We start from the raw sequence: 12042 nt of genomic DNA, 5'->3' as shown, positions 1-12042 counted from the left end.
CCAAATAGTAACCCGGAAGCGTAGCCAAGATGGCCGCCGAGTGATAGGACTTAAACTAAAGGACTTTGACATTACTCACTACACTGTAGTTGGTAGTCCATCATATGCTACGAATTACGTGCTTTGCAGTTTAACGTTTGATGCGTTTTAGAGTGTTGAACATGTCACGTCTGTGCTCAGTGCTTTCCTAAATTGTGGTTCGCAATAAGCCCTCGCAAGAATGCCATTGTTTTCTTTTCGTCCTTCGCATGCCGAAATTTTTGCTCGCAAATCCGAGTGAAATGTGCACACTGCAGAGCCTAGGATTAGGTCATGACTGTGAAGTTGTTTGTTATATTTTCCTCATCTGTAATAAAAAAAATATTTCAGCATCTACATCAATACTATTAACGTGGCATTAACAAAGCAGAACTGATGCATATTCACAGCTGAATTCATGATAGATTCATAATGAATGGAATAGTACTCCCATCATATTGTCATTGCTATAATTCAGCTACTTCATCATGAATTCTGTTATCATTCAGACACAGAGTTTAGAAGCCTCTGCAGGTGCCTCATGTTAAACATATAGCTATAAAATTGTGATTTAACCCATTGTGTCCTGGAGACACACATACGCTGCATTCAGGTTCTTGAGATTTTAGCTGTTTTACGGTGGGCGCTGTGGCGCAGCGTGCTAAGCCACCCACATTTGGGCTTGCATGCCCACGGGGACCCCGGTTCGAGTCCGGCCGGGGTCATTTCCCGATCCCACCCCGTCACTCTGTCCCACTCACTTCTTGTCACCATCTCAGACTGTCCTATCAAATAAAGGCATAAAAGCCCATAAAAAAATATATATATAAGATTTTAGCTGTTTTAAGAAAAATGTGGGTAAGTTAGAGCTGAATGAACACATTCCAAGGCAAAATGAGGTTCCTAGCTTTTAAATGCAACTCATTTCATGTTTGTATATGCTTCAGAGGCTGATATATTTAGGATTTAATAGTCAGAGGACACCCTTTCCCAAAAAGGGCTTGGGACAAAATGGGTTAATTGTCATTTTCTTTATTTACAGATGAGGAAAATTCTGTAACAAAAAGAATGCAAAGTCATGACATACTCCCTAGGAGAGCACAAGATGAACACATTATCCAACTACCAGTTACTAATGTTGAAACAACACTTGATTACGAGTAACTAACCATTTCTTAATAGTTAACTAATGCATAATTGTGCATCTTATTGTAAAATGTTAACGTTTATCTTACATTCTACAGCCTAGTATGGCTGAAAATTACTTAAATGATTACATTTTGTTGCCATTTAGGCAGCAATTTAAAGAAAAAAGTCTAGTCAATAACAAAGTTAGTGTCTGTCTGTGCATGCCTACGTGTGAGTGCAAATAGTTTTACATGTGTGGATGCATGTGTGTACAAGACTGCCCTATATGCTAGTGCAGCAGCCTACATGCATTTGTGTGTGTGTGTGTGTGTGTGTGTGTGTGTGTGTGTGTGTGTGTGTGTGTGTGTGTGTGTGTGTGTGTGTGTGTGTGTGTGTGTGTGTGTGTGTGTGTGTGTGTGTGTGTGTAGTTTTACATTTGTGTGTGTGGGTAGATGTGAGAAGTGGCCCTCCTGCTTGTGCTACAAACCAATGCACGTGCATGTGCGTTTGTAAGTTTGTATAGCTTTACGTGTGCGTGTGCAGTCTTACGTGTGTGTACGCACATGTCTGTATAGTTTTACATGTGCTGTGTGTGTGTGTGTGTGTGTGTGTGTGTGTGTGTGTGTGTGTGTGTGTGTGTGTGTGTGTGTGTGTGTGTGTGTGTGTGTGTGTGTGTGTGTGTGTGTGTGTGTAGTTTTACATTTGTGTGTGTGGGTAGATGTGAGAAGTGGCCCTCCTGCTTGTGCTACAAACCAATGCACGTGCATGTGCGTTTGTAAGTTTGTATAGCTTTACGTGTGCGTGTGCAGTCTTACATGTGTGTGTGTGTGTGTGTGTGTGTGTGTGTGTGTGTGTGTACGCACGTCTGTATAGTTTTACATGTGTTGTGTGTGTGTGTGTGTGTGTGTGTGTGTGTGTGTGTGTGTGTGTGTGTGTGTGTGTGTGTGTGTGTAGTTATACGTGTGCGTTTGTATATGTGTGTAGTTTTACGTGTGTGTGTGTGTGTGTGTGTGTGTGTGTGTGTGTGTGTGTGTGTGTGTGTGTGTGTGTACCTGTCGAAGATGGCCCCAACGCCGGCGCTGTGTGCGCTGTTGCGATGCACGTGGAGGCCGGTGGCCAGCAGGATGCCATCCTTCACACTGATGGAGCGATGAGAGAAGGAGGCGATAAGGAGCTCATTCCAACCTGAGGAGAGAGGAAAGGAGGCAGAGAGAGGGAGAGCGAGAGGGAGAGAGAGAGGGAGAGAGAGAGAGAGAGAGAGAGAGAGAGAGAGGGGGAGGGAGAGAGGGAAAGAGAAAGAGGGGGAGGGAGGCAGAGAGAGAGAGAGAGTGAGGGAGGCAGAGAGAAAGAGAGTGAGGGAGGCAGAGAGAGAGAGCGTGAGAGAGGGAGAGCGTGAGAGAGGGAGAGAGGGAGAGAGAGGGAGAGAGAGAGGGAGAGAGAGAGGGAGAGAGAGAGGGAGAGAGAGAGAGGGCGGGAGGGAGAGAGAGAGCGGCACAGCAAAAGAGACAAGGGCATGAGAGGGGTAGAGGGATGAGCGAGAGAGAGAGGAAGAAGCAGAGAGAGAGAAAGCGAGAGCGGGAAAGAGAGAGATAAAGAGGGGTCACAGAAAAGGATGGAGTAAAAGCAAGAGAAAAGAAAGAAAGGAGAGAAAGCAAAAAACAAAAAGGGGGCAGATTAAAGACAGAAGAGCAAGACAGGGGAGCAAATGAATGAAGACAAACGGAGAGAAGCGAAGAAGAAGAGAAAGAATAATAAGAAGAGAGATGCACAGGTTGAGACAATTAATTAGGAGTGTAACAGCCATGGAGGAGATAAAGCCCTAAGAATACCTAGCCTGATTCTCATCGACTTTCAAATCTCTTCGAGACTTGGTCTGACCAAGAGCATAACAATTAACATTTCCCAAATAGCATGTCGCCATGCCTCCCTTGGTTTGCTAATGGTTGAATGCTTCACAACAAAGTGGGAGGAGTTTCCGATTTTTCGGGAGCTCAGAAAGTACTTACATGGCTCTTGACCTGACTAGTGGCAACGCTGAAGGTGTTGCGTCACTAGGAGAGCACGGCCTGGCTATAAGAATACCGTCTGTGTTGACATTCAAGACAAACATTTAACAGTCTCTGTGTATGGAATGCGCAACACAAATAAACCTGCCTTGCCTTGATTACACCTGGAGTGGGTCCCATGTTAACGTTAGCGGATAAGAGTGAGACACACATTGTTAAAAATTACTTTTCCATGGTGGGTTTACATGGTGTCAACCACCAAGACATAATAATGTACAGCGGAGTCCTATAGATGTTTTGCCAATTAACTTAAGTCATGGGGTTCTTTTGTTGCAAATGCACTGTGGACTCAAAGCTTATATAGGTTGATGCTTAACCGTCTACGTGTGTAAGGGAGAGAAAATGATTAACACTTAGATGTTCCCTCAGCAGACATTATGGATTGGTTGATTTAACATTCACTTTTGCGAATTTTATTTACCGAGATGTTACCTTGAATAACCCCCCATAATGAACAAGACGCAAGCCCTGCACACAACCTACAGATAGTTCATCAATAGTTTGATCATCTGTAAATGGTATATTGGGCCACGTAGTTAAACTGAGAGCAACAACAGATCATACCACTTAATTGGAGACAAGACACCGGAGCAGCACAGATGCAGTTCTTTTCTTCTTTTAACCCATTGATGCCTGATGCTGCGTTGCGCCATGTCCCTGGCGCCTGGAGTTGCATTACGCAACAGTCAGGCTCATGAGATTTGAGTCAACTTTATAAAAAATCTGTTTGATTGAGATGAATGAACACATTCTAATGAAAGATGAGGGTCTTAGCGTTTATATGGATGCATATTTTTATGTGCTTCAGAAGCTGAGATATTTAGGTTTTTATAGGCTGAAGGCAACCGTACTTAAAAAGAGCTTAGGCATTCAGCACCCTTTTTTGCAGGTGCCTTAGGCGTCAATGGGCTAATGAAGTGCATAACACTGTGCTGCTCTGTTGTCTTCTCTCCAGTTAAGACTTCCTGTCTTGTCTCCCGTCCATGCACCAGATGACAAAACAGAAGTGCCTGGTATTACCATTTTGCAAAAGATATACCACCTCCTCACCTCAACAAGAAAAATGTTTGTGTGAAGGTGTGTAATGCCTATTCCTCTACCCCAGAGCGTAGAAGTGTCTAATGTTCAGAGGTGTCAATTTCGGGTCCAGAAAGTAAAAACCCTGCCACACAGGTGACACCAATAAGTAGCTGGTCTACCTGTCTTGAGTGCTCAATAACCAGCTGATTCAGAGATGGTCGGACCAAATTTATTTCGGACCACGTCAGAAGAAGGGTGAATACCCGAAACGTCACAGAAAAATAAAATAACAAACGGGAGCATAAAAACCCTGGTTGAAGCGGACCTTTTTTCTCTTTTTAATTTGATAATTTGCTTGTCCTGCTCCCAGGTCAGACGTTTGGATGTGCAGACTTTAACTCAGTCTTCGGACCAAATTTATGGCAGGGGACTGAACCCGGGATTGACACCTCTGGTTAGGTTAGGTGTAGGACCGGAAACAGTAGCTCAATGTGCTTAACAGTTATATTAACAACAATATTAAAAAGTAGCAATGATGAAATAAAAGTTTTTTTGTGGTTTTTGCTTTCTGAACCTGGGATTGACACCTCTGGTGATGTTTGAGGTGGGGGCACAAACAGGGCAAAGTCCCCGAGGAAAAAACAGCAGCCAGACCAAACGCAACTCAAAATAGAGTTCATTCACAGGCAGCGACCGCTTCTGGGAAGTCCGGGGTTAACAGACGGCCGAGCGGTGTGTGTCTGTGTGTGTGTGTCTACCAGCACATGTGTGTAGGTGTTTCAGAATGTGTACCCACACGTGTGCGCATATGTATTTTGGGGGTGTGTGTGTGTACCTTTGACCGGTGTGTGTGTGTGTGTGTGTGTGTGTATGTATGTATGTGTGTGTGTGTGTGTGTGTACCTGCTCTCAGCAGGATGACATGGTCGTGTGTGTGTGTGTGTGTGTGTGTGTGTGTGTGTGTGTGTGTGTGTGTGTGTGTGTGTGTGTGTGTATGTGTGTGTGTGTGTACCTGCTCTCAGCAGTATGACCTGGTCGTCCAAGGCCAGTTCTGAGAAGTGTGGGATCCTCTTGGCCCACTCCACCAGCGTGAACAGCTGCTTGTCGGCCGCCTGGCAGATGTTGGTGACTGGGTCGTTGGGCTGCAGGGGAAAAATAAAAAAAAATCATTATTTACTTTTAAAGGTACACTGTGCAGGAAATGGTCAAAACAACTATGATGCTCATTGAAACTGGGCTGCCTATTGCCAAATTTGATCTTTTCATGAAAGTGTACTAAGTAATAAACTAATATTTTCTAGTATGGCCCAAGTACAGTAATTTTTGCAGCTAAAATGGCTTTCTGGAAATTCAAAATGGCGGACCATGGAGAAGATCCCCCTTTTCATGTATGAAAAGTGCAATTTTTCCTGTCATAATGAATACTTAGAACTTGATGGTGGTGGTAAGTATTCATCTAAAAGGCAACATTAGTGAATGGGTAGCATGAATTCTGGAAATAAACTATAATAAGTCACGCAACCATGTCAACAAGAGCGCGTACGCCATCACAACTCTGCATCGAGCAAATAATATGCAGCAGCTTCTAACGCGCACAAGAGAGAGAAAGAGAGAGAGAACCAGATTCTAAACAGGTGCCATTGTAACGCATGCATGGGCTACTGTACCCCGCGATGCTCCTGATTATACCTAAGTATTTTCATAACATGCAGTCGTTTTTCCCCTGATGTCGTTCTAAAATATCGACAGAAATGTATGAGTGTCGCTGCCGTGAACTTGTGGCTTTTAAGACGTTCTGTCAGTTTTTGACAATATTTTATAATTTTATATGTGTCTTATGATCCGAAAAACACGTTAGTTGAAGTTGACATTGAAAAGATTGCTGGGCTGAGGGAGGAGAGCGAGTGGGGAGCAAGACACAAGACGCATGATGAGCATGGGAAAAAAACCCCACCTCAATATTCAAGATGTACGCGTTTCCTGCACTTGCACTCCTCAACTTGAAGACAACAGTCTTTAAAAGACTATGAAAGTCACTAGATTTAGAGCTCACATAAAAAAACCCCAACGACAAACAAAAGAGCACTGTATGTGAAGTGTTTGAACCCAGACTAGGAACGTCCCGGTTACATACGGGGAAGCTCCACTCTCTGAGGGTCCAGAGCACTGCCATGGCTCCGCCACAGCCACCCCTAAAACAGAGGCAGCAGGACAGAGCTACGCTGGCAATGAGTTTCTATTCCAGCAGAGTAACACTGGATCAGGCACGGGACAGGCCTGCACAGCTGACTTACCGCTGGGTCATATTGTTTTGTTTCTAATATTTTGTAAGGGTTTTTTTGCCTTCCTTTTTGACAAGACAGTGGAGGAGGACAGACAGGAAATATGTGGGAAGAGAGAGACGGAGAAGGATTGGCAAATGACCCGGGCCGGAATCGAACCCGGGTCGCTGGCGTAATAACCGAGTGCCCTACTGTTAGGGCCATGGCAGGGCCCTACTGCTTTGTTTTTATAAAAGGTGCACTGTGCAGAATGTTGGCCAGAGTAGGTATTGTAACTATGCTGCTCTTTGAAACTAGCCTGGGAACTCCCATACTACCTTTAGTTCTACACAATTGCTTCGATCTGAAAGACAGTCAGGAAAAATACACCAAGGTGGTGTTGCGGCCATCAGTGTGTCATAATAGCCAAGTATTCTGCCTCCTACAGAATTTACAGTAGGCAGGTCCACTTGTGATTAGGTCTGGTGGTAACCAGGCAACTTTGAAACTATTCTGCCTAATCAAATGTACTCAAATGTGCCAGTGTGTGTATGTTTGTGCCTGTGTTTGTTCGACAGCCATCCAAAAGAACAAGTGCAAACACGGGCACACGGGCACACACGCACACACGGAAACACACACACACACACACACACACCCCGACCGACCGGCCCCGCCCCCCACTTACAGAGCTGCCTCCTGATGTTCCGTCGGCGTGCAGTTCCGTCTTCTGCTCGACGGCCATCTCTGCTTCTAGAATCTTCTCCACGGGCATCTCCTCGTTGGCCGCGGTGGTGGACTCCACGTCCCCGTCCCGCTCCTTATTCCGCTGGCGCTCCTCTTGCACTGCTGTAAGGCCATCGTCATGCCGACGCCAACGCCATCGTCAATTGTCATCACCATCGTCATCGCCATCACCATGACCGTCACCATGTCAACGTCATCGACATCGCCAATGCAAATGCATGGCGAACGAACAACAACGAGGAGTAGGGGAAGAGGAGAGGAGGAGAAGACAAAGGGGGAGGTGGGAGAAAACAGAGAGAGAGAGAGAGAGATAGAGAGATAGAGAGATAGAGAGAGATAGAGCGAGCGAGAGAGAGAGACAATGCAAAGAAATGGAAACGAGTGGTACAGGGAAATGTAAGAAAAAAAATAAGAAAAGAAAAGGAAAGTGGAGAGAAGGGAAGCAATGAAGGAAAGCAAGAGGAAACAACAGAAGAAGTGGAAATGACAACAAAAGTAAAAGTTGGAGGGGAAAAAGGCAAGGAGGGTGGGGTTGTGAAAGGGAAGATCAACAAGACAGAAAAAAAGAGAGCGATAGAGAAAGAGAGAGAGATAGAGAGAGAGAAAAAGAAACAAAAACAAGAGGAACAACACAGAAAGAAAGATAGAGAAATAGAGAGAAGAGATACAGATACACGTGCCCCCTGGTTAGTGCAGTGCTTATGACACCTGAGCATGCCTCTTCAGCTAAGCTCTGCAGCACTATGAGCAAACAGGACACAGGCAAAGGCCCTTCTATCTGCACTGCCAAGGGGTATACACCAAGAAGCTGTCCCAAAGCTGGGGTGCATTTCTGGAAAGTGTAGTTGTTAGCAGTTGGCAACTTTGGTAGTTGCCAATGGGAAATTGCATTGCAACCAACAAAGTAGTAACATAGTTAGCAACTACGCTTTCTAGAAATGCACCACTGTAAACCAGGGGCCTATACTAAGTAGATTCTAAAGAAAACGAGGACTCCAGGCTCTTCTATTAGATGATTTACCTCTTAACTTGACCTGGTTTACTCCTGAGCCAGCTTTGTTGTATAGGCCCTTGGGGATATACCAAGAGGCAGACTCAGTAGTAAGCCAGGGGCCTGTACTAAGAAGCTGGTTCAGGAGCAAACCAGATTAAGTGAAGAAGTGAATCTTTTTTTTAAAATTAGGACTCCGAGCTCTTCTCTTAATTCAATCTGGTTTACTCCTAAACCAGCTTCTAAGTTTAGGCCCCAGCCAGTTAAGTTAGCCTTGAGGTTGAGAAGAATCATCTAATAGACGATCCTGGAGTCCTCGTTTTCTTAACTAAATGAGGCCTGCAGGTACATCTATTAGCAGGTTTACCACTTCCTGTAGATTAACTGAACCTGGTTTACTATTTAGCCAAGTTCTTAGTATACGCCCCCTGGGACCTATACTACAAAGCTGGTTCAGGATAAGTTAAGACTAAGTTAAGAGGTAAATAATCTAAAAGAAGAGCCTGGAGTCCTCATTTTCTTAAAGAGGCACACACCACAAAACTCTTGTATTAGATGATTTACCTCTTAATTTAACCTTAACTTATCCTGAACCAGCTTTGAAGTATAGGCCCCTGATCTCCACTGAGACTGTTTGCCTGAAGTCAAAACAACAACCATGGTATGTTATGTTTGGTTGGGCTCCTCATGTTGGGGGCAACATTATGGTTTTGAGGGTGTCTTGGAGTGAGATTTTCCATCCATTCTGCTGTATGTGGTCCATTTCTGACCATCAGTTATAACACTAATGGCTTTTTTTGTTATCAATTAAATGTTCTCTGCTGTCTACTATTGTTTCAGTTTTCATTCATACTCCCCATTAGCGTCCATTCTTAAGTCTTTCACATACACATACACGCCCCCAGTTACTCACTCACCACACACACATTCAAGTACACGCATGCACGCACGTACACACACACACACACCCTTCCCTCCCCCGTTTCTCCTTACATCGCTGTCGTTCATCTTGGACCACTACAGAAGGAGAGGGAGGGAGAAGAGAAAACGGGAGGAGACAAAAGAGGGAGAGAGGAGGGAAAGGGGGGGTTAGTGTTTACAAGGCTCGCCCTCCCCCTCTCTCTCCATCTTTCACCGCCATTTATTCTAACAGACAGACCCCCTTTCTTTTTAATTTCTACTGAGCCAAAACACTACTTTTATTTTTTCAAATGGACACACCCACCCCAACACAACACACATCAGTAATCATCATTATCTCTTAACAACAAGTTACACACAGAAATCAGTTACAACACAACAGATCACTAAACTAAACCCTTCTGAGCAAAAAATGACCAAAATACAGAGTCATAGGAGCACGCACGGCAGGCACAGTGTGCCCTGTGGCTGTCTGCACTAAGCTCAAGACTACGCCGGACAAAAGAGGGCTCTCCTTGGCAAGTCTTTCCAGGACAGCGATATTCGTCTCTGCCAAGGAGGATGGGGGGATAGAGGGAGGGATAGGGAGGAGGTAGGGAGGAGTCCTTGGTTGAACTCTCCTCTCCTCTCCTCCCCTCTCTGAATTGGCCCAATGTCACGTCAGGACAAGAATGAAAAATATGCCACGTTGTTGTGGGGGCTGGGGGCATACTGAAAGGCAACATCCTCTCACCATCTCCTGATTAAAAGTAGCTGCTAGCTGATTTTTTTTGTTGTCTCATCCATTAAGTATGTGCCATTTGGCACATTTCTGGGGCAGCCGTCTAAAGTGCCATTGAACAAACAATACATTGAAGACATGAAGCATTTAAGACAGATAAGTTGACCTAGTTGCTTACAGGGAGCCGTCAAAGAGATGCTGTGTTAATTTGAGGAGAGTCCCCTCTCTCTCGTCATTCTCCCTCTTAACAAAACAAAATGGCTGGAGGCTGTGTGTGTGTGTGTGTGTGCGTGTGTGTGTGTGTGTGTGTGTACGAACAACTAATACCACATACTCGGATTGTAAAAGAGCAAGAAACAAGAATAGCCTATTTGAGTATGCTCTTGTGAATGTGCAGTCTCTCTAGTTCTGTATGTGGTGGTGTCTTTTCAAGCTAGTTTGATGCTCTTCTCCTAATAGATGTGATTAGCTACCCTCTGGTCTGTACAAATCTGGATCATAACAAAGGAAATAGCAACGGGCCAAGTTCCCATTCAGGATCGCTCTGCTTTACACAAGAGATTTGATGAAAACCACCTTGCATAGTCGTTTTTGTGACTGTCCTGGTTGGTGCAGTTTGAGTGTGACACATTTTGAGTGGTCTGCACACCGCCTAGTATAAGCTCGGAAAATACTTTATCATTTAACAAATTCGAAACGTTGCTGTTTGTTAAATATTAAGTATTTGGGAGCTCATACACTCTTATCTATGGTCTGGCACCTGGATTACTGCTTTTGTGGATGTGTGCATCCTAAATCTACAACGTGCTTTGAAAACGTGTGAAGACTGAGCGCTACAATAGCATATAATACAAGTATAAGTAGGTGTTTATGACGCCACGCAAGTAAATGCTGTGAAATTCAGGTCTTATATTTAGGTCTTATTTCTATCCGTATATCTGTGCATCACATCTGTGCATGTGTATGTACTTTTCTGTGTACTTGTATTTCTGTGTGTGTGCAGGGGTGTACTGCCCTACAATATCAGAACGCAGTATCTTGAAAATGGTCGAAAATGGGTTTAGACCGGAAATTCTTTTTCTTGTGTTAAAATTTTTTGGTCCAACTTGGTCCTGTTTCAGAAAAAAACGATAAAAACTGATTATACTGCGCTTTTTGGTTTTAGGAGGTTACGTCGTACTAGCCAAGAACGCAGTATAATGCGAATTATACTGCACTTCTCCATTGACACCGTGGTTTTGGTGTAGACAGTAATACCACAACAGAACGCAGTATAATGATTTTTCAGCTAAAAAGTAATGAGAATGTTGCTTTTTTTGCTTTTTTCTTCTGTGCATAAATTTCCACCATAAAAAAGTATTGTATGGAAGCGTCATCACCACTTTACCTCCAACACAGTCGCGTGGCGAGAAAGGAAACTTTAAAGTCTTTTTTCTCAGTTTGCCATTTTGAATTATACTGCGTTCTGAAATTGTAGGGCAGTGTAGTGTGCGCGGTATGCGGAGGTACGCAAAGGGGGCTGTCATGATAACTTGCCTAATGAATTGATGACATCACAAATCACGTACCCCCACTTAAAAAATGCCCACTACACCACTATGTCTCTCTCTGTGTGTGTGTGTGTGTGTGTGTGTGTGTGTGTGTGTGTGTGTGTGTGTGTGTGTGTGTGTGTGTGTGTGTGTGTGTGTGTGTGTGTCCGTGTCTTGGTGCCGTGGTGTGATTGTGGTGCCATACCTTCTCTCTTCATGCCCATGGCCAGGCACTTCTGGTAGCGGCAGTACTGGCAGCGGTTGCGCTGGCGCTTGTCCACCATGCAGTCCTTGTTGTCGCGGCAGGTGTAGCTCAGGTCCTTACGCACCGTGCGCTTGAAGAAGCCCTTGCAGCCCTCACAGCTGTACACACCATAGTGCTTACCTGGAGGGGGGGAGAGAGAGAGAGAGAGAGAGAGAGAGAGAGAGAGAGAGAGAGAGAGAGAGAGAGAGAGAGAGAGAGAGAGAGAGAGGAGAGAGAGAGAGAGAGAGAAGAGAGAGAGAGAGAGAGAGAGAGAGAGAGAGAGAGAGAGAGAGAGAGAGAGAGGAACAGGGGAGAGAGAGGGGAACAGGGTGGAGAGAGAAGTAGTGAGGAAAGGAGAACGAGATGTAGAGAGAGAGGGGGGTGGGGGGCATGTGAT

The 12042-nt window shown here is 44.7% G+C and overlaps 1 protein-coding gene and 1 non-coding gene across 11 annotated transcripts in view; both read right to left on the bottom strand.

Annotated features, from left to right (window-relative positions):
• The window catches only part of rxrba (retinoid x receptor, beta a), a 34185-nt gene that overhangs the window by 10972 nt on the left and 11171 nt on the right, over positions 1-12042 (bottom strand). For 5 of the 10 annotated variants that reach the window (XM_063185554.1, XM_063185561.1, XM_063185560.1 and 2 more), the window contains 5 exons: positions 11607-11786; positions 9224-9247; positions 7181-7341; positions 5244-5373; positions 2199-2331 (listed from right to left, as the gene is read on the bottom strand). In XM_063185554.1, coding sequence (XP_063041624.1) covers positions 2199-2331; positions 5244-5373; positions 7181-7341; positions 9224-9247; positions 11607-11786 — 628 coding nt within the window. The remainder of the gene's footprint in view (positions 1-2198; positions 2332-5243; positions 5374-7180; positions 7342-9223; positions 9248-11606; positions 11787-12042) is intronic. The other 5 variants (XM_063185559.1, XM_063185563.1, XM_063185562.1 and 2 more) reach the window with 2 other exon arrangements.
• On the bottom strand, positions 6327-6532 carry LOC134436872 (small nucleolar RNA SNORA74). The gene has a single exon (XR_010032285.1). It is a non-coding gene; the product is annotated as a small nucleolar RNA SNORA74 (small nucleolar RNA).

Source organism: Engraulis encrasicolus, chromosome 20 (genome assembly GCF_034702125.1).
Source record: "Engraulis encrasicolus isolate BLACKSEA-1 chromosome 20, IST_EnEncr_1.0, whole genome shotgun sequence".
NCBI classification, from domain to species: Eukaryota; Metazoa; Chordata; class Actinopteri; order Clupeiformes; family Engraulidae; genus Engraulis; species Engraulis encrasicolus.
The sequence above is the reverse complement of the archived record's forward strand: the minus strand, read 5'-3'. Positions and strand labels throughout refer to the sequence as shown.